The sequence below is a fragment of the Platalea leucorodia genome, assembly GCF_965183815.1.
Source record: "Platalea leucorodia genome assembly, chromosome: 15".
Taxonomy (NCBI): Eukaryota; Metazoa; Chordata; class Aves; order Pelecaniformes; family Threskiornithidae; genus Platalea; species Platalea leucorodia.
The window spans coordinates 3,563,832-3,589,880 of NC_138837.1; the positions used below are offsets into that span (position 1 = coordinate 3,563,832).

A 26,049-nucleotide genomic window follows, 5' to 3' on the forward strand; every position below is an offset into this window, starting at 1 on the left:
TAGAGAAGAAAATTAAGAAAAACTAAGCTTCAAGTCTTGCTGAAAAGCAAGATGGACTCCCAATACACTCTTGTGTTTGCAAATATCTGCAATGCAGTTGACACTTGATGAAGAGATGTATGAAATAAAGATACCATGTTAGCCATCCTGCCATAGAAATCCTCCTCTCTCTGTTCAGGGAAAGTGTTTTGTGAAGGAGGCTCCGGCGCAGTTCTCTGCACTCCTTAAGAAAAAAATTACATGATGTTAGCAGGGGGGAAACACAACAACAACAACAACAACCAGCCCAAAAAGCCTCCAAACACCACAAAAATACTTTTAAGGCAAAAGTTTTCACTAGTTATGAATTTTGTGCTAGAAAGAATCTGGTCTTTTAAAGAATGCGAACTGCAGTTACTGTGATTTTTTTTTTTCCCCCTCCTGCAGGGTATTACGTTTGTTCTAAACACAGGTCAGAACAGGCTGAGGGATGCAGCCATCAGCATGGGGCAGTTTAAGGTTCTTCACATCTCTAACACATCTCTGCCAAACTTGCATCTGCCTGCCTTCACACGTGTCAGGTTCTGCTGTCACAGAATTAAAACTTATCTGGGTCCTAGAAGCTGACGGGCAGAGGCAGAAACCCCTGAGGCTCCCATCACAGACCCTGCAAACAGAACTGCCAGTCCCAGTGCACTCAGTGATTACCTGTTAGGGTCCGAACCATAATCTGTGAGTCTGACCTCTCTTTTAAACTAAGCCAAATAAGGACAATGAACACCGTAACCTTCCACAGATGTTTCTGTACCATTACATGGTGGTGTTAATTTCATTACCCAAGACTTGACTTACTGTTTTCTAAATATTGAGATATTTTGCATTTTTCCCCAAAATACTTCATTCCCCTTATAAGGAAGGAAAGCTGTTTACTAAGATCCCAGACCTGTTTCCAGGTTTGTCTGCTCTTCTGACCGTGGTTCAATTTCTTGCGGTGGCCCTCCTGGTGGTAATGCTGACCCTAAATACAGTGGTGACGGTTCAGTTCCATACGGGTTTGAAAATCCTGGAGGTGCAAATCCAGGTCCTGGACCAATGGGCTGAGGAGCCACTGAATAGAAAGGGACACTTCGGACAGCTTCCTGGTCACCAGGAGGAATCATACCGGCTGACCCATCAAGGACAGCCTGAGGTACTGCAGCACAAAAAAGTTAAGAGTTATAACTAAACAGAAATTCCAGTGTGTGAACCTTTTACCCTATGAATAAAATGATACTATGCAGAAGTGAAATCTCACTGTTTCTACCACCCTCAAGTGGTTTCTTATATCAGACACCTGAAACACTTATTTTCTCTCTGTCATGAAGAATGATATGAAACACTAACCTGAAGGCATCAGCTGCACGCTTTGCATCTGTTGAGCCATATTGGGTAATAAGGAGGCTAACAATGCATTTTCAGCACCTGGACCCATGTCACGGCCAACTCCTGCTCCATCACATTGACTAGCATGGTCTAATTCAGAGCTTGGCGTACTACACGCATACGGTGCTGGGGTGGATCTGTCTGTGTTATAAGCTATTGCACCTTCCTGCACAAAAAAGCAAGATCTTATTAACTGTACCAGACAAAGTTCATAACCAAGGGAACACATAACAAAGGAAATCTTAAGAGTGAAAACAGCACACAGTTTTTTTTAGGATTTAGTCAAAAAATGAGTTGTCAGCCATTTGCAGGCCAAGTTCAACCAAAACATTTAAATCAAAACATTTTTTTGTTTGCTTCTGTTTTTTTTGGGTTTTTTGTTTGTTTGTTTTTTTAAATGGAAGCTTAGTTAATTAGCTCAAGGTTCAAATTTCTAACAGATCTCTTTAAATAAACGGTAATCATTTCCACTCTGTTACAATCTAGCTATACTAACTGACACACAACTTTTTTCCTGTCAAGCAGATTCTCTGCTTACAGCAGGAGTTATTGCAACCTAATGAGCCTTGCAATTCTCCTTGCATTACAGTACTAAGAAAAGCTTGTCTCATATAATGTACACCACCCTTTGACTATTCTGTATTGAATCTCAGGGCACTAAAGTGTGGTAAATCCACTCGGTTTAAATCATAACACCTGCACTTTATGACATGAATATATCATAAGGTCACTTCGTATATTTCTGTAATTAGCAGTATAAACAAAACCATTTAACAAATTTGATTTACACTAATCTTTAAAAGAGAATACTTTGTGTTGAAAAGTACATTCTGTACCTTGATCTGTCCATCCACATGTCGAAGCCTTACTAACCATGAAGGTTCAATAAAAGATTCCTGTTCTGGTTTTTCTTTTATCTGTGGGTCAAACAGGCGTAGCTGTGATGACATCTAGAGAAAGGAATCGTTGCAAAGTTTAAGTTAACCAGCCAACAAAAGGCAACTGTAGCCATAGCTTACCACCTTACCACCACCTTATGTTACCTGGATTAGCTGGCCAATAAGTACAGGTGAATAGTAATGTGGATCTTTAAGGACAGTTCTGGAAATCACTTCACAATAATGGAAAGCCTGAGCAGCAAGTCCCATTTCAGCTAGTCGGCAAGCATAGATGAATTTGAAAACCTATGGAATGCAAGCAGGTGAAATAAATCAAGTGATCGGAACATACTTAAGTACGAAATGAAAGGCAGTCTGTCATTTCAGTTGAAAGCTCAAATATCCCATTATCACATCTACATTAGGCAGGGAAAAAAAAAATAGGGGAAAAGCATTCAATTATCCTCTTCCACCCAACGTATCCAATGGAAGTTACCTATTTGTCTACAGCTAGTGCCAACGCATTCTGCTGGATTTTTCCTTTGGAATATAGCTACGATAACAACAAAATTTAAAATTCAGAAGTTCAGAATGCACAGATGAAAAACATGAAAAGGAGATTTAAGTGACAACAGGAAAAAAGCTATCTTGCACTATGTTATCCACGAATATTTCATGTTACAACAGATAAAATATTTGCTATGCTGAATACAGCACATGAGAGATTAAAACCTCACATAACATCTGCCAAAATACAAAAAAAATGATAAAAAAAAAGAAACAGCTCTTCATCACCTGGAAATTGGGCAAGCAGCCAGGCTGAGTTCCTAGTGACTGTGCATATTCATAGGCTTCTGTTCTTTGAATGGCTTCATTGGTGGCAAACTTAAAAAATGGCAAGCTATTCGGGAATAAGAGAGGAAAAATATTATTTAACATTGAGATTATATACGCTGACAATAAATAAAGACAATCAGAAATAAAGTCAGAAACATAGCTCTATTAGACACACAATATCAATAACTTCTACTCCTCAAACAAGGGCATGGCATCAAATAGTTATCTCAAAAACCAGCTGTGGCTTGTGATGATAAGGGGCGCAGCGCAACTCAGTCTCTCAAGCCATTAAGCTTTCATTTTTGCACTTAAGAAGTCGTGTTTTAAAAAAAAAAAAAAAAAAAAAAAAAAGGAAAACAAACCTATGATTTGATCCAATTAGGACAAGCTTTGTTGTCTTCCTTGTGTAAACTCCAAAACCAACTTGGGCCATAAGGTAACAAAAATGAGCAGCATCCAGCAGGCCTTTAGAAGCTGTAGAGAAATAAGTGACAGAACTCAGGATATTTCTTCTTGTTGGCACGCTGTAGTTCAATGTCCCGTATTGTTTTGGCTTTGCATTCAAATACCTTCACAATAGAGACATGCCCATATAAAACTGTTCCACTTTACATTTTACACAGCAATTGCTTGTTTTCAAAAAAATAAGCTGAGTAATTAAAGCTTTCAGAAAGCTTTTCCTCCAGTCATCACCCTGTTTGTTCCCCAAGAGTTACCAAGAGTGTCTCCCATGGTAGCAATGGTCCTGGATTCCAAGTCCACATTATTGGTCAAGTTGGATAACACCATTGCTAGATGAGGCCTCCAGTCTCCCCACTTCTCATCTCCACAGCACTAAAATTAGAAGAATTACTTAGTCAAATCAGTGGCTGGAGCTCTGCATGGGTAAGTGTTTCAACCTAAAAAGGACTAAAACAACTTATCTGACAATTCTAGGAAAAGCACACAGGAAGATTACTGTTGTGAACTACACTACTCACTGTAGTACCTCTTTAGTCTCAACTGCAGCTCACGCTTGAATCTTACCGTGGATGCAGCTGGCATCCTTCCAGACATGAGCTGGTAAACAGTCTGCAGAGGGTCATTAATTGGGAGACTGTTGGCAAATCTACAGAGACATTACAGAGAAAAAACAAAACACAAATACAGGGTAAGCACTTAAAATGTACTTGAACAGTCTGGCAGTTAATCTAGTTTAGTTTAAGAGAAGGAAGTGCTGTTTGAAAATACTACACTGAATAAGCAATTGCCCAGTGGATAATGTTCAAAAGCAAAACATTATTAGTTAACTGGATCTGCCCCTCTGACATAGGTCAGTCCAAGCTAGGAAAAACCTCAGGATTCTCCCCTTGCCAGCTGACTAGACTGAGTACATGATTTCACAAGCTGAGAAAGCCAAGAGAAAGGTTTTCTGTCTACAGACAAAGCATGCAGGAACACAGCTGCTTCTTTCAGGCAAGGAGAATGAAGGGTAGGACAGAGTTACATGGCTTTAACAAAGCTGACAGCTGGGTTTTTGCACAGTTTTTTCAAAGCCTGTCAAGCAAGCCCACAGATGACACTGTTCAAATACCCCTTAAATGGAATGAGTGGCGCAGAATAACTTCTCAGGTTTAGCTTTATGGCCAGAAGGCCCCAGAATAAAAAGTAACAGATGACAACTGAATATACAGGTAAAATTAGAGCATAATTCTTCCATGAGCTACTAAGGATAACTCATGATTTTGACATTAAGGTTTCTGAGCACCAAGTCTCTACCTCGTTAGCAGAATAGGTAGCCATATTTTACTAATCAACAAGCAAAACAGTACCTGGTCATAACTCTTGCATGTGTTCTGCTGTCCATTTTGCTGGCAAGTAGCAGAGCATGACCCCATAAACCATGCTTCATGGCAGACTCCAAGGCATCCTAATTAATACAGAAATTGGTTTCCTGGGAATACCTTAACATACCACTCAGATAAACAATGACCATTTTACAGTAGTAGTTTGTGACTATTTTACAGTAGTACTTTGTGACTGAATGAAAAAAAGGTTTGTTGACTGAATGAAAAAAAACATTTGTTTAGATCAAATGCTAACACATCAATCTAATTTTGGTTTACGATATAAACTGTAGGGCATAACGTTCTTCCATATCAGCGTGGTGTAGCACCATGAAATATTATATGCACTGCAAGTTGCAAAAATGATTTTAACTAATGCCTAGAGCTTTAAGATTTGTGAAAAGTAAGTAAACAAAATAAGACACATGCAGTATTTGGAACAACAGTATAAGCATTCACCTTCTTGCGGCCATAAAGCAGCAACTCTCTGAATCTCTCTGTCTCTTTCTCAATACTGTCAATCGTGGTTATAAGACTGTCAGTGAGAAACGAGAGCTGGGCTTCACCAGATTCCTCTTCCACTTGTTCCAAAGCCTCATTAGTGAAATCAATCAGATTTGCCTCATTAGGGGACTTCCCAGGAAGCCACACTGTTTTATGATCTCGGAGCAAAAGTTCAGCCAAGTCTGTTCCCACAACAGTCTATACATGTAGAGAAAAAACAAAAATAAAAAAATCCATTATTTCAACATTGCCTTCATTTTATTTGCCACTTCAACAACGTGTGAATATCAGCACCCCTGAGCCCCTGAGGACAACTGACCAGTTTACCTGTTCCATCAATCTGTGAACTATTCCAAGATAAGTCACTATACAGGTATTACTGTCTTTTACATAAATACCATTTTGTGTATAAAATATTTTAGGATAGATAAAAATTCAAGCAGTGAGACATACCCCATTCTGCCTGCACAACAGTACAATGAAGTCCCACAGCAGACTTGCAGATTCTTTGTCAATTAAATTTTCGTTCTTAAAGCACTGTGTAGCTTTATTTTGTGCAAAATTAATAACATCCACTTTATGGGTGTCATCCCTGGGGGGAAAAAAAAAAGGGAGAAAAGTTTTTAAAGAGACATTAAGATCATAATAACATTAAGATCAATAAACATTCAGATCATCATCGTGATTAGGATAAGGAACAAATTTAAAGCTCAGGTATTATTTAAGCAGGTGAAAGCCACAAGTATTTTAAGTCAGTTTAAATCCTGTGACTTGCAGACAATTAAAAGTTCGATGAAGAAATTAATTCTGAATGCATGGAAGTTATTGCTGAAATCTGTAAGAACATACTTAGCAAGAGGACCAGGAAATGCTCTCATCTCTTCTTGTTCTGGAGAATGTTGTAACATAGTCTAAAACACAAATATAAACCATAAGAAATTCTTGTAACTATGAATTTTGTTTTTTAACAATAAAAACCCCAGACCTGAACATAACCCGTAGTATAATCAAGCCTATTGCTCTTAAACAAACTACGTATGGTGACTTGCAACATGCACAAGGATAATAAATGATGAAATCTACTTTACATGGAAGTCATTCTGTAGCAAAATACAAAAACCTTCCTCACATCTCCTTAATCATAGAACAGAATCATAGGATCACGTAGGGTGGAAAAAGACCTTTAAGATCATCGAGTCCAACCGTAAACCTAACACTGCCAAGTCAAATAATTTTCCTGATGCTGTTCTAGTACTTGTGTACAATTCTGCTCCCTTCTAATGATATTTTACCAATGAATTCTACCCTCATCATGTAAGCCCGTCCTTCCACATACGTTACATGACTTGAGTACTGCATTTCTTTGTAGCAGCACCAGAAGAATGAAAATATACCCATGATATTTAATCCCCAGTCCATCTAGATACAAGCAGTCCTTAACCCTGCAGAGAATGTACAAGGACAACGTTGTCTCTATCAACAGCAATACATTAGAAACCAACCAACCCATCTCCAGCCCTTCTAGGAGGTAAGGATTTTACCTCAACAAAACTGTAAGGAGCTGGATGATCTGATCATGATTACATCACCTCTCAGAAGAAAATAATTTTTAAAACTTCTGTTTTACTTACAATTACAGCCCAAACAGATGAATATAAATATACATGCGTTGGCATATAAAAAAAGGTCAGGGAGCTATAGATCCAAGTTCCCTACTCCCCTTCCAAAAGAAAGACCTGTATTCCACCACCTCCCTTTTTTCTTTCAAACTTTACCTCCATACTGTGTATTTCAACCAGAGCTGGCTGTCCTTCTGAAGGCAGGTTGGGCAGCACCTTTATTAGGAAGCCCCCAGGACCAAACCTAGTACAGATATGAGGCACTGAAAATTTCTCAGGTGTTGAGGGCCTTAAAGGTGCTGAAATGGGAAGAAAAGATAAAATAAGAACAAGTAACCCGTTTTGCAACTAAGTAAACTTGCTGATGTATTTATCCAATTCAGTAATCCTGCAGTACTAGTGGAAAAAACCCTGCCATTCAATTTAGCTAAACTTCATAAGCAACAATTCATCAGTTCCATTATAGTCCCAAAGATCTTCTGAAGATTTGCAACAACAAGAACAAAGCTAGATTACAGAACTTTAAAATCCACTTATTTTTTCAATGCAGGGGCTTTGATTGTTTGTATCAGACACATTTCTGCGGTCTCTGTACAAATACGACATGTCTTCAAAGAGCTAACGATATACTTCAATATATTCTGGAAAAGCTTTTCCAGAGAAACAGTGTTTTGTTCACACGAGAAGGGTAAGAAAAAATTATGGAAAAATCTGAAGTTTAACTTAAACTTTAATCATTCCCCACGAAGCACAGGCAGCGTAGTTAAAAATCTATCTAAAAAGACATTTACAAATGGAAGTACGCAGAATTTAATAGCAAATGCTGTCTAGCTACTACTGTTCTGTGACACACCCAGGTTTCAGCAAGCAAGTTATCCTTACACTGAAAAGGAAACAAAACTTTGTTCATGTGTACATACATTGTAAACCAGTATTTTTTTTTCCTGTTAACAGGCTCAACGAATATATGAAAGGCATCTCATACACTACAAATAGTAACTTAAGTGCAAACTACTACTGGCAGACAACCTCACAAGCACAGTGCCTTCCCTCCTCCTTCCCCAATGGTGCCAATACCTTGTTCTACAGCTGACCATCCAGTTTCAGTCGGGTAGCCATACTCTGTAAAAGGCTGTTGTCCATCAAAGTTAGCAGCATATCCGCCATATGGATAATCTGTGTGGAGCGACACTGCCTGCGCAGTAGTTTCATACGTATTAGCCGTTAGATCATGATTACTTCTATACAGCTGGCTCTAAATAGATCATATTAGTAATTGTTAGCAGAGAGCGTGAAGTTACACAAAGCAAGCAATGCTACAAGCATGACTCAAGACGGGAAGCATTCCCCCCCCAGCTTCAATTCTTTGTGCTGTTCATAAACCAGGCTTGCTACATCACTGCATTTGAGAAAGCCACCCTCTAAGACACCTACAGCAATAGGTTACAGAAGATAATTAATATATCTTAGTGTTCTCCCTTCGTGTTTTACTATCATTTGATCTGTTCACATCCAAGTACGTTCAGTTCTCTCACGACAGAATGTCTACCTGCTTATGTGAATACCAACATTACAGAATGAGTTACAGGTTCAAGTGTTGCTTTATCAGCAACTATGGATCAGAATCAATGTTCACCTCTGCTGTAACACTTTGACAGAAAATCTCAACTGATTAAGCCTGATGAATGCCTGAATGACTTCAGGTGCCTCAAGATTAATGCCTAAATGATCTCCAATACTACTTCCAATATTACTAAATGGATTGGAGTTCAGACTGGAAAACCATCTAAACTTTCAAGAAACATGATGAACCAACACATAAGACTACAGCTAAAATGACACGTTCCACTAGCAAAGACTGTACCTCAAAAATTACCCAAATATTCTCTGTGTTTTTCAGGTATTTGTACTTACGGCATAAGTAGATGAGTGATCAGTTAGATTTGGTTTTTGCTTTTAAAGTCAAAATAGCATCATACAAACATGGAGTTAGCCTTTTAACATCCCAAGTTCAGTAACAGCATTCATGCTTGTGATGAGAAAAACAACATAACACTGAAAGCCAGGCACATTATCAGCTACAGCCAAGCACAGTAAGGACAAACACAAATAGCAAATGGATTCAGTAGAGGAAATTTTCCATTTCTCTGTGTGTGTGGCAACTTGCACAGCTGAGTGCCGATTTTGGTTAAAGTTCTCTTGACAACTGTGATAAATATTACATTCAAAACTATATTACAAACCAGCCTTAACTTACAGAATGAAAGTTTTCAAAATACATACTCCCCAAGCTAAACCCAGAAATATTTCCATATTTCTAATGTTCCACCCACCCCTAACATACAGAAAGACCTGACTCAGCCGAAAGAATACCTGATGTGACCGTTTGAAACTCACTTGTTGAGAGCGAGAGCTGAAACTACTCTGGCGACTGTGAACACTGCGGGAGCTACGGAGACTATGACCAGAATGCTCACTGTGGACACTGCGCCTATCAAATTCATCACCATAAGGATCTCTGTGGGGTTCAGATTCGTCGTCAAAACTTCCAGTAAAACGGGGATCGTATCTCCAGTTATCTTCATATCGATCATGTCTGAAGAACAAAGAAACATACAAAGCAAAAATGAACATAGCCACCCATATCCCTGAGGGAAGTCCCTTCACTGCGTACCCATCAAGAAGAAAACTGTACCTAACTTCAGAAGGGGTTTTCAGATTATTTCTTAGATTGAGGTTTTTATTACCATACACAAACTGACATTTCTTCAAGAAGTTCATCCAGAATATTCAAGATCAAGACCAACATCATACTCAGAGTCTGTTCCAGGAAAACCTACAGAATGTTCACCCGATCTGAAAACAAGTCCTACTGCCTCAAATCCTTTTCTTAAGAGCGACGTGACAGCTCATCTCGTTTCCCTCAATGACCTGTGTTAAAGCTACAGAAAGGACTAGCAACATATACCTGTGAAATATGTGTAATACTGCACTTCAATAGTCTGTTACAGGATGCATCTGCATTCCTAGAGAATATTGAGAGGATCTGACTTACAAAGCTGCACAACACCCTGAAATTCTGACACCCGATACAACTGTCACAACAGATCGTAAATTCTCAAGGCTTTGGGGCAGATCTTCAGCAAATAAAGTAGTATTTCTGTTAGCGCACGAACAAAGCCTCAGCCTTTGCCTTAATACTTACTGCCATAACTTAATTTTCTGGTGACACATTTGACTATGGGGGACTCAGCCCTGAAGAAATCAATACCAGATTCTCTGCCTTCACTCAGCCATACACTCTAGTTCTCTGATCGTCATCAGCACCTAGGCCCCGTGCTGCCCTAGGTCTGGAAAGAGCATTGAGAGAACATGGATCAAACGGACAAACCTGTTGCCATATGGATACGCTTCTCTCTTCTGGTAAGGGTTTTGTTCAGCATCATACCAATACCTCTGATCATAACTTCTAGGATCTCTGTATCTGGGGTCGTATGCTGATGAGTAACGTTCCCAGCGACTTGGATCTTTGGAAAATAAACAGAAATGGTTTAGGTATTGGAAGTTGTTGCCCGCAACCTTTTTTCTATTCCTTTCTCTTTAATTACATGCTGATTTGGTCCTGAAGCATATAGCAAAACCAAAATAATGTACTTAAAGCTAGATAAACATGTCCACTCATTTTTGTTTTTTTTTTTTTTTAAAAACCAAAACAAAACCCTAAAAAAAAAAAAATCAATTTCACACCTTTCAGAGAAACATGGTTATTATAGTCAGCTAGATACTCTTGAAAGGACAGTGTTTACGATCAGACAGGTAGATCTTTTCTAACAACTTTAAAACTCGATCATAACATGATAATAACTCAACAACTATTGACAGAATCTTTGTGATCAGTCTTCAGACGGTCATGCTAAATGTCTCAGGATGGGGACAGATGTTGCTTAAAATCCTCCCAGGCACTACACAAGCAATTATCTTCAGATTACCAATGCCAGTACATCTCTGTGAGCATTCAGACAATTAGGGACAAAACCCAATTCTAGTCACGAGTCCGTTTCTGTTTAAACCCACCTAAAATTTACTTTAGAAGTCTGTCTGAGGGTTACACACCAAGGATACACCCCAGTGAATGACAGGCTTGCAACACACTGAAGAAAACTATTTTGTAGACTTACAATGGTGTGCTTTCACAATGGAAAGGCAAATTGAAGGCTCGCAGTGAAGAAAAAAAAAACCTTAATTTATTTTCTATTTACTACTTCTATCGAATAAGAAACATACAGGAAGGATGGCACGTATTCAGAACTGAAGTAGGCTCAAAGATCAATTTGCAACAAGGACAACTTTATTCTTGCTTGTTGTGGAAAGGATATCAGTTTTATTAATATGGAAAAATATAATAATTCTCTGATCTTAAAAGTTCCTCTTCCCCATAAATTTTTGTTTAAACGTGCAATTTTCTATAGAAAAATTCAGAGTTCATTCTGACACCTTACCTCCATAATCATATGAGTTTGGGTAGTAGCCTGGATAATAATCATTCCATCCACTTTTTGTATAATAATCTTCAGTATACCCTTGCCTGAAAGAAAGCGTACAGGTATAAGAAGTTATTATTCCTCCTTCAATCTCTTCTAAAGCCAGCAGGAGATATGAAGAACTATACGCCACGACTGATTAGGTAGAGTTTCATATTTAAAATAAAGCACTTAGAGGAAATCAAGGAATCATAAAATTAAGACTTTACAAACCAACACATCACTAAATTGTTGTGTGCGATAAAAAGCTGGCAGCCCTTACTATACAATAATTTAGTGATTTTTGTAAACTGCTTTGGTGATAAGTTTAATTGCTTACAGACAATTAATCACACAAACTACTGCTACAATTAGCACCCTATGAACTGTCTCAACAGAGAAGTCAGTAATTTAACAATTAATGAAATAATTGCTCCCTCAACTTTAACAGTGTGTTGTTATACACCTTATGGTGATGGAAAGAGGACTACGGTGTGGAGAAGAGGTCATGAAAATGGGTCAGGCCATGAACTAGCACTCGCATAGGTAATTCTGAACAGAGGGTTTCAGCTTCTGGGGCTGCCATTGCGGTGTATGTCACCAGCGTTAAACAGAGTCAGAAAAGAAACCAAGCTAAAAGGCACTACACCTTTCTTTGGGTACCTGGCCAAAGAACTCAGTGCTGTATCACCTTGTTCGACTTGGAGCTGGTGCCACTCTGTGGCTGGCAAGCACGCAGAATACTAACATTGCAGGGCTAGCACTACTGTAATCCCAGTGCTTTGTTTTCATTCTGCACTCAGTCTGTTTCTCAATCTCAGCTTTTCAGTAGACGCAGCAATGTTTTGAGTGTTAGCACATCCTTACATTTACTACTTCAGTGAGTAAATGAGATAGCATTGAGATGCAATTGTAACACAGCACATCACTACACAACTAATTCCAGGCACCTTCTAGGTTATTACCCTTCTCAACAGGCTTGGATGGACAATAGCGTGTAGAAAGGCTTGTTTTTCATTTGAGCAAACAAGAGAGGACTGAATACAAGAAAATAGTCATTTACAGAGCCCATGTTAGAATACAGATTGTCCAAATGAACAGAACAAGCACAAGAACGTGACTAAAACCAACACATCAAAGTAAGAGTCAGTGCATACATAAAAGATAATTAGAATACTTCTGATGGAAAAAGAAAAGCGTGGCCATTATGTGAAAAATCATGAGCCTTTATTACATGACATTTTTAGGACACCATCCCACAATTTCTGAAAAAAGCTAGAAGATGAACGTTAGCTCAAAAATGTAGTGTGTCTACATATATGTACGTACACATCTATGTATATACATGTGCATATATGTGTATGTATATACATGTATGTTTATATCTACACATGTATATACATGTGTATAGACTCACAAACACACATATGTAGACATACATGCAGCAGAGGTCAAGACATTTAATGCCAGTTTGGAATGACAGGAACTTTCATGCTCCCTACAACTGATCATACAACTGATAGTGCAAACTCCAAAGCGCCAAGCAAGTCAAGCGATGCTCCTCCCTGGAACGTGGGGGAGGTTTGCTAACACAGCACCTACCTCTGCAGAGGAGGAGATTTGATCTTATCAGATCAGGTTTATCCACCCAACCAATCTTCCCAGTCTCCTTCAGAAAGATGTCATTCTCCTCCCCTCCCCAAACAGAGTTTACAAAGCTGCGTCATCAGTACCGGTACATTAAGGGCAAGTTTCAGACACGCTATCACACTGACTTTGCCGCTCTTAGGCTCTGCTGCCCTGCAGTACCATACCCCAGTCCACAGCCGACTGCACTGTCACGTCACACATCAACACTGACAGAGCTACTCGTAACAGGCTTTGATCTGCCCAAAGCCACCTACAGGAATTTCAACGTCTTATAAAAATAGTACATAAGAGTACACATCAGGAAGTGCTGCCAGAGGTTATCATCTCATCACAATATCTCACGGTGCACTTAGATTCACTTAAGATGATGATAAAAGTTATCACATGCAGCTACAGCCATTGCTTTGTACTCCTCGATACACCTCCTATAATCTTCTAGAGGTGGTAAGCAAAATGTTATGTTTTTAATTTGGAGACTGCTCCGTGAGTGAAATGCCAACAACAACAGGCAAATACTACAAAGGGTTTCATCATTTCCAGACAGATAACTGGGGTTCTCTCTTGGAAACCTGCAAACCCACCCACGAGATAAGGCAACAGTAACATTTTGTCATTAACTTAAAGTTCATACCAATCACTTATGCAATAACCATCAGAAAGCAGTAATCCCTGGAAGGTAATTTGCTGCTTCTTGCTTGAGAAGTACTAGAGATCTCATTTCTGCTTTTTATTTAATATTTGCCAGTAGCATCTGAACACATTGTTTCCCTCTCAGATTTTTTTATTTCATATAATCAGACAGACCCAGGCTTTTAAATTTTCCTAATTCATGTGCTACCTGCATCAAAACCTGTAGTGAAGTCAGTGGGTGAAACAGGCCCACACAGCACCTTTGCTACGTGGACCACAGTTTGGGAATTTTGTGAGAAAGCTTATCCACACAGCTGAAGTAATCATCAGACAAATTAACCTGACGCAGCACCAGGATGTTTTCACTTGATTCACCATCTCTCTCTTCTGAACATCTGAAACACCGTAAATCAGTGGGCCACATGTACTGCTACGCTTGCAAGGCAAATCCCAGACCAATGTACAAAAGTGCCATTTATTAACAGAGGTAGGGGCCACTGCTGAAGTACTAGCCAGAAACTAAACTAGTATTGATTAACAAACCCACAGCCTACACTGCTCGTTCACAGCGCATGTGAAAGAGCCAACCTCAGCACCGAGCCCACCGCAGCGACTCCTGCCTGGCAGAAACACCAACAACCACCCAGAGAACTGGATGAAAGGAATAATAAGGCTTTAGCGACAGAAAAGACTGTGGAATCATATCTTTTTCAGACGTGGCATTTGATACGGTCCGCTCCTACAGCGGCACACAATGAGCCTTTCAACTTCCTCACTGCAGCTTATGCTATAAAACTTCAACAGGCATCATTACACTCACTGCTTCAGGGTATACCAGACCTTTACTCAACTCAGGAGTTGCATACCTAGAAGAAGGCCTGTCAGAGCAGTGACTTGCTCTGGAACTAGGACGTTCAGGCTCAGAATACCGATAGCTCCCAGGCTCCATATAAGCAGTGCTGGTGCTATCGTAGTGTCTGTACCGTGGGTCATACTGTCCGTAGGTATCCTCCTAGAAAAGAGATTGACATGTAAGGTCAGAGGCTTCCCACCTCCAAGGATAAACCTTTAAAAACAAACAAATCGCCATACACACCACAACTGTGATACGTGAAGAGACGCAGATCAATAATTACAGTATAGCTTTCGATACCTGTTGTGGCAAGTTATATTCAAGTCAATTACTATTCTAAACTTAAAAAAAACCCCAAAACATTACGTCTGGACTAAAGGCAGTTCAGCCACTATGCTGGCCACTTTGTTAAACTGTCAATAATTCAGGCAGCAGATGGGAACCAAATCTGAACACCTGGGCAGCTAAGACAGTTATAACTGCCAACTTTTTCCAAAGAAGCAAATAAATTGCTATCAGCTAACATCTGTGCCAACTAGAATTGGTATTAGCAGTTGCTTTAAGTGTTTATAATCTTTGTAATGTAAGTTTTGATCCTGCTACCTGGATTTTCCCTACAATTAAATACTTAACATGAACGTTATACTGAACGTTGATCATGACACAACTGTTTAAACTCATAATTCAAAGATAAAAAATTACTAATACATACTGAGGGAGAAGGAAGGGAAAAATAAAAATTTACCATGTAATAAAGATGAGCTGCTGTTCTGGGGTCTGCAGGAGGATAAGGTGGCGGATACGGAGGCTGGTAAGCATCGTAAGGATGTCTGTAGTAGTAGTAAGGGTTCTGGGGAGGACCAAAGGCATCCTGAGGAGTCTGAGGCAGGGGTGGACGCTGCAGGTCTTGTTGCACATTTGGCATGACTGACTGACTGGTGGTGGCAGAAGGGGCTGTGGAAGTTGGAGCACCTGATGGCTGTCCAGACGCTGCTTGCTTCTCAGGACTCGTCTGATCGTACCTTGTTGTCAGCTGCACTGAACTTGCCTCTTGGGGACCCACAGGTTGAGGATGGTTACTCAGCATCTGGTTCTCACGCTGCTGCGATGCCTGCGTGGCTTTAGTCCCTGCGGCGATCTGGTAGTTTGAAGGAACAGAGGACTGCCCAGATGTTGGTTGCTGCATTTGAGCTGCTGGCATTTGTGGTCGAGATGGCAATGCTCCCTGTACAGCTCTGTCTGATACAGCCTGGTGCTGTACATCTTTTGTCACCTGTTGATAGAAATGTTGTTTGTCATGCATCTCAGGACCCACCTGACCAGCACTACCAGCTGACTGTTGAGGATATGCTGGACCACCAGAAAGTGACTGATTATGCACCTGTACGGAATTACTTGCACTGCTTTTCTCCAACGTCCGTGACACTGTGAAGTCGAGCACTCCAGCAGCTTCTTCTTTGCTATTTGAATGATTTGCAGAATTATTAGCCTGTACTACAGAATTAACAGGGGGGACTAGTGCACTTGCACTTCCACTGGGGAGATTCGTCCCAGGAGAAACGGATGAGCTAGATCCTGGCTTGCTAACAAGTTCTGGAACAAAACCTTCCATATTAACATTCTTTTGCCCTTCTGGAGCCAAATTAAGCGGAGTTTTCATAAGCAAGTTTGCAGGCTGATTAGAAGCAGCATCAGAGGAATTAACAGGGCTTTGTAATAAATTATGCTTTAACAGATTAGTATTTGGAAGTGCATTAACTAATAGAGATCCAGCTTGCATCACAGGTAACGGCACGTTTTCCCCAGAAACGATCCCACCAGCATGTGACGTTTGGGGACCCATTGCAGGCTTGTCCCCAACCCCAGAGTCCTTCATTGGCTGATTGTTTTCATTGCTGCTTAGCTGATTAGATAGAGAAATAGAAAAATTAATTGGCTGAGCCAAGTTATAGCTTTGATTAGGCTGAGCAATCAGGATAGGCTGATTTTGCAAAGACTCTGTAGGTGGAGAAGACAACAAACTTGCATAACCAGAACTTGCCTGGGACTGAAGTGCCTCCTCTTCTCCCATTTTGGGAGGATTCTCAAGATTTTCAGAAGCTATATTTCCATCTTGGGAAAGCTGCACAGCAATAGTCCCTGGTTTACTTGGCTGCTGATTAGACAGGCCTTCTTCTGGCGGCTGAATGACTTCTACAGTTTGTTTGGCAGGTACGTACACTGCAGGAGCAGCAGGAGCTAGAAGAACATTTCCCCCAAAATTAGGTAACTCATTATGAGCCCATAAAGTTGTTGCTGGGCTATCACACTTCTTAACTGCTCCCTGAGCTCTTGTGGAGGACCTTCTCTCAGATACTGATTGTATGTTTTCCATAACAGGTCCAGAGTGCAACATATTTCCAGCTTCACCAGGGACTCCAAGAGGCAGTGCGTGTACCTGAGGCATGAAAATAGTTTCCAGATTATCTGGTGGCTGTTCAAGATTGCCTGGGGACGCAGCCGGCACAGCTGTATTCTTCTTCATATTCTTTTGGTTTGAGTGGTTCTCTCTTAATTCAACCACCATCTTTGCTTGGTCAATCTCTGCAGGTTTTATACCAACTCCGTGGGACCTCACAGGTTCAAAAGAACTATTTGCACTTGTCTGAAATACTCCCGTAGGCTTAGGAGGACTTGGAGTTGGAGGCTGGGATAGATTGCCATGGTAGTTCTTGCCCAGGTTTAGCTCACTTGAATCGCCTCCCAAAGGAGAGGAGTCAATCTGTTTAAAGAAGCTAGCAGATGATTCGTCATCAGGCTTCCCACTTTCTTGCTGAATAAACGTACCAACTTGCTCTTGAGGTCTTGCTGAGCTAGAAGCGCTCCTATGGCTAATGTTGCTATAGTTTGAAGAGACACTGTCTGGTCGGACAGGATGAGGTAATGAATCAGGTGCCTCCAAATTTGGTCCTCCTTCAGCATGGCTCACAACAGCATTCTTCGGAAGCATCTGACCTGGAAAGGATCCATATCGGTACAGATCAGGACCAGCAGCAGGGGATGAAGCACTGATGTTCTGTGGTTCACTTGGCAGCACTTCTTGATTCTGAATGCACTCCAGGTTCTCAACATTTTCATACTGTGACCCGCCATTCCCAGGGGCGTCACCTATACGTGCCTTGTCGTCACTAACAAACATAGAGTGCTTAGCGGCCTGTGCCTCCTGCTGACTTACAATTTTAGGAAAGTTCTGGACATCCATTCCTTTTTGTACCATCTCATTGGCTGAACCTGTACCAATCTGCGCCTGACAGAGAACATTAGCTGCAACCCGCTGAGGATGCATTGGCTGGTGATACAAGGATGCCGAATTTGGCTGACAAGCATCAAACTCTGTTTTCTCAACTATGTAATTTTTTTCAGATGAAAGTATTTCTTCATTTTCTGCCTCATCCCCTTTGAAAAACATGGAGAGAGTTCCCGAATCTCGATCTGTGGGAATATGTCTATTTGATGTTTCAGACATATCTGCAGACTGGTTCTGGGGGTTATTTTCCTGAGTTGTAGGAGCGACGAAACTGAAGTCTTGCAATGGTGGCTGGGGGTAAAACTGTTCCTGGTATGGTTGACTTAACCAAGTGTTAGTCATTTCTGCGTTCTGCCTAAACACGTTTCCAGGTTGGATGCTGTTCATGTGATGACTGCTATTTGCAGAGCCATTTTTCCCATTCTTTTCAGAACCAACAGATAAAGGCGCTTGCATGATATTTTGTGGAATACCTTGGTGTACAGGACCCTGCTGTAAATTTGTCTGTGGAGGAGGATGAGAAGTGCTAACAGAAGACTGAGAAATGTTATGAGCATCAATCTGAGAAGACGGATCAGGATAGGGCACAAAATTTCGAACTGGAGACTGCAGGTTACCTTGAACAGGCCTCCACTGAGACGCAGGCTGCTGAGGAGGTGGAGGGAAGAGCGCTGTTGCATTGGGTCCTGAAGGAACATCATTTGGATCTCTACTAACATCTTGTCTACCTCCAGGTTTGTTTGATGCAGACACCATTCCAGGATGCACACTGAATGAATTTTCAACTGCTGCTCCTGTATTATAATGCAATGGTACTGCAGGCCCATGGAGTCCAAGATCTGCATTTGGGTGCACTTCTGTAGTGCTATTTATACCATACCCTGGGGACGGCGAAGGAATCGGAACATTAGAAAACGTACTGGCATTTATTCCTGGTTGAGATACGGGAGCTGATAAAGACGTATGCGGTCCATGAGGATTGTCCCCTGCACGCGATGGCGAAGTATGCATAACGGCTGGCTGCGGAAACACCACTGGGGAAGAACTTTGCATAACGAATGCATTGCCCTTGGAGGGATTATCTAAAGGGGAACCCTGTGGAGTTTGTCTGCCAAATGCAAAAGGGTCTGTCACAGGCTGCACTGGGGCAGCTGTTGCATTTGCTCGTTTACTGAGCGAGCTGTTTCTCCAGTACATGTTCCGAGCAATGCCTGCAGGAGGTGGAGCTGCCGCTCCTGCTGGAACAGTCTGTGGAGGCTGCTGCATGATGGCCTTCTAGCAGGGTCAGATGCTAGACGACAAACTTGTAGTGGATGCCGCAGACAGACTCCTTCTTCCGCCCTGTTAAGGCAAAACAGACGACAAGTCAGTTTCCTTTCTCACAATACATGCAGCACTTAAGCAATTTTTATTTTAGAAACAAAATTACTCAAAGAACTTGAAGTGGAAAATATCTCTCTCTTCTCCAGAACGCATAAGAAATTTACACATAACATTTTATTTCTAAATCCAAGTCCAGTATTAATGAAGTTTAATGCTGTGTGGTAACAATGCACGTTATTTAACAACCATATTAACAAATAGTTCCAAGTAAGAGTAATTAAACACAGTTTGGTCCTGTAGAAATGTTAAAGTCTCAGACTGTTAAAGCACCAATGGTATTACACTGTTACAGTTCCCCAAATGTGTTTTAAGCAGAAGTATGCATCATAGACAAGACACAGCAGCAGTCAGCCTACAAGAGAACCTGCAAGTACTATGGCTCATTTAATTATAAAGAGTGGAGAAATTATAATCTAACTCTAATTATGTTCGAGACGATCTTCAGCTCTGTTGCACTGTTGCTCAATGTGAATGGACCTTTTTACAGGTAAGATGAGAAGCAAGCATCTCCAGAAAGAATTCATCAGATGATATTCCCCTCAACAGAACACAGGCCATTTTTGTTTAATAAAGAAAACATTGTGTAGGATAGTGGTGTTATTTATTTTGAGAAAGGCAACTGGGTTTTCATCACAAATATTCTTTCTTCTAGGTGAATGCTGCATAATAGTAAAACTGCATTTGAGAATATAAAAGACAATCAACACCTCCCACCTATTAATTAATCAATGTTCTCTCTCTAACACTAGTGGGACTTTGGCACGGTATCAGTGATAGCTATATTTCAGGGTGGAAAGGACAGGCACAGTATTCCAACTCTGCCAGCAAGAACTCCAAACAATCCCAGTTAGGAATTTGGTACACAGGAAGTTCAGTAAATTAACCAAGAACATGTATTTTTCAATTTTATCACCCCTTAACAATCTGGGGAGGAGGGAAGCTGACAAAACTAGAGTTCTTCTTCAGTACTTCTCCAGTTCAGCTCAGTGAAGCTTTAGCAACACCATAGTCTTGTTTTCTAACAGTACACAACAAATATAGTTTGTATCATGTAAAGTACCCAGGGCAATTGTTTCATACCAGATACACTTCTGTTTATAGAAGACAGACAAAAGCTGTGCAATTTTTAGTTGGTTTTGGTTTCTTGGGTTTTTTGTTTGTTTGTTTTTAAGATTCAGCATCTTAGTTAGAGTAATAAAATGGGAAGCCAAAAAAGTCAGACGTTTGTAATCAAGCCAAAATTTTAATGGCTATAAAGAAGTTCAAATGCAAAACACTTCTGGTTAATAAAAATACCTATTGAGTGAATACTGCATAATTATAAAAGATTTATAACTAAAGACCATAAAGATTTATAACTAAAAAATTCCAATAAAAAGCATACTGACCAGAACCACACCATGATCTATACAGACCTTTTCGGACATCAGTACAACTTAGCCTAGGGAAAAATCTCTTCTACTCATCACTGCAGAATCCAACAGTCCTATGTATAATCCAGGTCCCTCTTTCAGAGGGCCTGAAGTACCAGTCAACAGCCTCTCAATTCCTCTCCCCATATTCATATGTTTCATAGCAATATCTTAAGTTAAGACTTTGTAAATTTGTTAAAATTTGTTTTGTTAAAATGGGAAAGAAGACCTGAAACTGACTTCAACAGAAAAGTAAGAAACAGAACACTTTCATTAGTTTCATGCATTACTTGCGTTTGTCTTCAACATTCTTTTTAAAACACAGCTGCCTGTTGAATTCCTATCAAGGAATACTCACAAAAAGGTTTTAGTGCTTTGCAATCTTTTCTCCTACTATGATACCGAGGCGGAGGTTTTCCAGCTGGCCATGCTTACTGCCAACCACGTTACCAGGAAACCCTGCCCGAACACCCACCTCAGTTTCCACATGCTTAAGAAACCCCGGGGTTTTCGGGACATCCCCATTTATTTTTCATCATGTTCTTTACTCTATTAACCTAATTGCAAGAACTCCTTCCTCTCCGAATAAACTCCTGTTTTTATGCAACATACTGCAAAGCAGGGAGGAAAATAAGCTAATTAAAACATCTGCCAGACAGTTACCTCCTGGAAAGCACTAACTTAACTGAAGAAAATGCTCGTATCCGCCTAACAGTTCTGTTCTTAATAGAAAAGTTGTTTCTGAAATACAGGTGAGGACAAAAGCCAATTGTTTTTACAACTTAAATACCCACTTCCAAATTTCTAATGTGGACTTCACTCCTTCCAGTGTCTTATCAGATGTACACAAAGAAAAAAATTCTAATACTTTACCACACTTTTGTAACAACCAGTACCACTAACCAGCTAATTAAAATAAGTGTAGAGTTCTACTTTAAAGCGCTGCCTTGCCATTCCTGTAACAACATCTCCAATGTTGCATTACAGAAGTTCAATATGAGGGTATCGGATTCCTTACAGAAGGAAAGTTAATATTAACAGACCGCACACAGTAGTAAAAGCATGCAAGATTTGAAGAATTAAGTCCAAATAAAACGAACGCGCCCGTGTCAGGTAATTTAAACAGAAGATATCAACTCGGTGATACTGACCCTCCCTGCCCCCAATCCAGTATTAACAGAAATGCTGATTTTAAGAAATTTATAAATGAGAAGTAACTATGTAAGTTAGGAGCAATCCATCTCTGCTTTATCTAGTTTGGAAATTCTTAACTTTCAGCAGGTTTATTCATAGATAATGCAGAGCAGCCTGCTAAACATTAGTCACCAGAAATAACAATTGCAGGTGGTGTTCCCAAACATGCCAAGAAAATGTTACCAAAGAGAAAAAAAAAAAAAAGTTAAAACTACCCTCTAGACACGGCCATCGACAAATCTCACCTGACAAGCTCTATAGCCATGATTAGTTTTAAACTCCTCTGTGAAAATTTATCTGCATGAAAGAGTAATTTCTTTGGGGGAAATTAATTTAATCCTATCTCCAGGGGACATAAGCTAAATAAATTACTCTTAAACAAGTATGCCCACAAAGCAGGTTACAGAGTACTAATATTAATTCTCATGTATGCCTGTACGTATACACGTGTTTGCATGCACACGTGTACATACCAAACAATAAATAACATGTTCACATACACAGATTCCTAACAACAGGAATAAAATTAATAAAAACCCTGCAGCAATCTCAAAGACAAGAATAGTTGGAAAATTAGATTTGCAGCTTTAAAAATCAGTATCTGGGACACTAGTTTTTCAGATTTTTTTTCTACGTAGGCAGCTGCACATCTGCACACATGTGGATGACGCTCAGACTGAACACATTCTACACCTTTAGTATGGCTGAGAGCTTCCTACCGGCTGTCTCATAAACGGCAACCACGGTTGCAAATGTTATCCAGCGAAAAGAGCTCTTTGGGAATCAAAAGCACAGAGCTTAATATGATTCACAGACAGCAGCAGCATGAAACATTCCCATTTATTCTGCAGAGGAGACTGACTACCAGTCCATCACACCAGCAGGTCCTGAGCACTTTGAGGCAACTCAACTACTGAGTCAGCACCAGTTGCTACTCCAATAAAGCGCAGACCTATGACACTTGACAAAAACAACCCCGAGTTGCAAGAAGTATCGTGTCTCCTCAAACGAAATACATCATAACGAGCGTCGGGCGATAGTTCTGATCGCAGGATCTCTTTTTCTCTCCCCCGCCCCACAAAACATTACTCGGAGCGCCTTCGGCGTGGGCGCCCGCCCCGCCGCGGCACTCGGGGCGCCCCAGAAGCACCCCAATCCTGCGGGAAAGCGGCCTCGGCAGCGCTTCGCCCCTCCTCGCGGCACCACAGCCTGCCCCGACCGGGACCGGGGGCCGAGTCCCGGGACCGCCGGCGACCCGCCGCCTCCCTGCGTTGCGACAGCCGGGTGCCACCGCCCCGAGGCCCACCCGCGCCGAGGCACGGCGGCGCCGGGCAGCTCCAGCCGCGCAGAGCGGGGGGGCACCGGCCGCCGCCAGCCCCGGGGCCCGCGCCTCAGGCCCTGCGCTCCTCACGCAGCCCGCCCGAGACCCCCCCCAGCCCCCCGGCTGCCCCCGGCCCTTCCCTCCGCCGCCCCTCGCCCCGCGGCAGCGCCCGGCCCGGCCCCGCCGTACCTGGCAGCCCCCCGCCGACCGAGGCCCCTCAGCAGCGGGCGCCGCCCCCCCTCACGGCCGCAGCACCGGCCCCCTCCGCCGCCATCTTGGAACATCCGGCTGAGAGTTCCGCCGCCGTCCGCCGACGTGTCACGGCGCGTCACGCCGCGTCGCGCGATGACGCCACGGCGCGTGCGGGGCCGGGCGCTGCGCACGCTTGTTTGTGTTTCTTTCCCGCCGGCTTCCCCCGCCCCTTCCGCGTTCCTTTAAAGGGAAAAGGGGGAAGGCAAAAGTGTCGGAGGGTAAAAAAAAAAAACAACAACCCACTAAGGGCGGAAGCGACATCAGCAGCACCCGCCTCGTAGCGCCCCCGCCTGGCGCAGGCGCAGCGCGGCTGCGGACCCGGGGGTCACCGGTTCGAGTCCCGGCCGGGGCGGCTGCGGGCGCGGCCGGTGTCTGCGCCTCCCCGGGTCGGCGCGGCGGGGCCTGGGCTGCGGGGGGCCCTTCTCCCCGGAGGGGAGCCGCGCTGCCAAGCCCCTGTCCGCCACGGGCCTCGTTTCCCCCGGCCGGGGTTTGGCGGAGCGGGGGTCCTGGTCTCCGCCGGGCACGGGGGGGTCCGGCCCGGCCGAGAGCCCGCCGGGACTTCCGAGCCCTCGGCTTTCCCGGGGCGGGTGCAATGGCGAAGGCGGCCGCCAGGGCGGGACAGAGGACCGCCGGCCCCGGCCCGCGGCGGGCGCTGAAGGCCGGGGGACGAGCGGGAGCAGGGCGGCTCAGGAGCCGAGAGCGAGAAAAAACTGTTATTTTGGAGGAAATGTACGAACCTGATCCTTGCTGCAAAGCGAGGTCCCTGCCCCACAGGTCCACGGGGGCTTAATTTGCGGAGGGACGTGAAGAAGGATGCCGAGGGATGCGAGTGATGCCAAGGGACGTTAATGATGCCGAGGGACGTGAGGGATGCCCAGGCCCGGAGGGCTGGCGTACGGGTGTCCGAAGGCTGCAGCGTAGCCGGGGTTCAGCCCCGCTGCACGCAGCCGTCCCTGGGGCGCGTTAACTTCGTGGCTTGTAAAAGCACTCCTCCAGAGAAGCACGTGTTTGCATGTTTTGTTTTTTTTTTAAGAGAAGATTGTAACATGATATTAAACAGTTATGTGCAAGTCTGAAGATTTTACTCGCCTCTGCTCTGTGTCCTAGCTCTGTGTTGAGGGTCTGTTTCATGCAAGCACGAAGCTTTTAAGAGGCGAGACCCTGTTCAAGCATAAGAAGGACGTGTCTCACGGTGCCTCGGGTACAGGCGGCGGCCACTGTGCAAGCCTTGGAGGGGGAAAATACAAACAACCTAAACTGACCTCTTAACCAAGGGTCCTAAACAAACATCTTAATCAAGGGTCACTATCAGCGCAAGCGCTGTTCCTGCAGGCTCGATCATTAAAGCAGGGTAATATCCTCAAAGCCCGGTCCAAGCAGGGGAAGCAGCACTTTGATGCTGGTGTGGGAACCAGAGGCAGCCCTGTGATTTTTAAAGTGCCTTTCATCTCCCTCTTTTGTAGGAACATTCTTATAAACCAGCTTGTCAAATACAATTTCCCTACACCAGCATGAATTGCAGATAAAGCTCTGGTCCTCCCTTGATATTTCCCCCAACAGGTGTAATCTGAGGAAACATGACTTTAATTAGCCTGATTGGCTTTTTAAAAACATTTATGTATTCTGTAAATACCATCAACAGCTTACAGCTGTATCCATAGCTATATATTTACATTACATATCTAATCCTCTTCTTATACACCTATACATACACATACACAATGCAAACGCTAATGATGGGCTCTCACCTTTGCTGTTCTCCTGGTAAGGATGTGATTGTAAAGAATTGTCACATTAAGACGTTCAATCCCTTTTTGCCCTGAAGCTTTCTAACTGATCTGCTGTGCTCAGCAAATGCAGCCAGTTCTGGACTTGAGAGTGACCCATTACAAAGAAAGAGGCTTGCTGGCGGGAAGAGGACAGCGTGTGTCCTTCTCTCCCGCTTCATCAGCTCACTCGGGGTATGACACAAATGATACTGACCTTTTCCCATTAAATTCTGATAATTTATTCAGCCTTCAGGTTGCAGGCAACCATAAACACAGCCCTGCCCCAGGAGCTCGCTATTAAAAGGATCGTTCTCTGAGTTCAGAAACAGGGAAAATGGCTAAAGGAGTTTCTCTTAGGAGTATCGGTATTCTGTATCAGGTTAGCCAACTCGGACAAGCTGAGCTTTATTTATTTACTCATTCAGTTGCTGTGATTATCCAAACTACCCCAGCCACATTAACCTGTGTGCAAATCAAGAGAGGCTACACCTTAGATGAATTTGGCTCCTTTTGTACATTCTTAAGGGGGTGATTTGAGCTGCAGTAACACTTCGGCAATCAGGGTTCAAGCAGCTGTTAGCAACTTTCTGAGCAAACACCAATAGCCTGGAGGTAAAAGCAATACAGAGTAGCAATTTCTAAATGTCCCATCTAATTGAGCAGGAATAATGAAAACAAAGAATAAAAAAACCAAGCCCTCCAGCATGTAAACAA

At 42.4% G+C, this 26,049-nt stretch overlaps 1 protein-coding gene across 5 annotated transcripts in view; it reads right to left on the bottom strand.

Moving 5' to 3' along the window:
- SEC16A (SEC16 homolog A, endoplasmic reticulum export factor) overlaps positions 1–23,710 on the bottom strand; it is a 32,132-nt gene extending 8,422 nt beyond the window's left edge. For 3 of the 5 annotated variants that reach the window (XM_082327822.1, XM_082327823.1, XM_082327821.1), the window contains exons 1-21: positions 23,504–23,710; positions 15,464–19,345; positions 14,732–14,877; positions 11,565–11,650; positions 10,457–10,592; positions 9,463–9,661; positions 8,143–8,320; positions 7,222–7,364; positions 6,296–6,357; positions 5,900–6,038; positions 5,402–5,644; positions 4,928–5,025; positions 4,143–4,224; positions 3,833–3,950; positions 3,479–3,590; positions 3,075–3,180; positions 2,445–2,585; positions 2,238–2,351; positions 1,363–1,567; positions 923–1,171; positions 135–223 (exon numbers count right to left, since the gene is read on the bottom strand). In XM_082327822.1, the coding sequence (XP_082183948.1) occupies positions 135–223; positions 923–1,171; positions 1,363–1,567; positions 2,238–2,351; positions 2,445–2,585; positions 3,075–3,180; positions 3,479–3,590; positions 3,833–3,950; positions 4,143–4,224; positions 4,928–5,025; positions 5,402–5,644; positions 5,900–6,038; positions 6,296–6,357; positions 7,222–7,364; positions 8,143–8,320; positions 9,463–9,661; positions 10,457–10,592; positions 11,565–11,650; positions 14,732–14,877; positions 15,464–19,270 (6,453 nt within the window). In that variant the 5' untranslated portion in view covers positions 19,271–19,345; positions 23,504–23,710. The remainder of the gene's footprint in view (positions 1–134; positions 224–922; positions 1,172–1,362; positions 1,568–2,237; positions 2,352–2,444; positions 2,586–3,074; positions 3,181–3,478; positions 3,591–3,832; positions 3,951–4,142; positions 4,225–4,927; positions 5,026–5,401; positions 5,645–5,899; positions 6,039–6,295; positions 6,358–7,221; positions 7,365–8,142; positions 8,321–9,462; positions 9,662–10,456; positions 10,593–11,564; positions 11,651–14,731; positions 14,878–15,463; positions 19,346–23,503) is intronic. The other 2 variants (XM_082327825.1, XM_082327824.1) reach the window with 2 other exon arrangements.
- Positions 23,711–26,049: the final 2,339 nt, after the last annotated feature.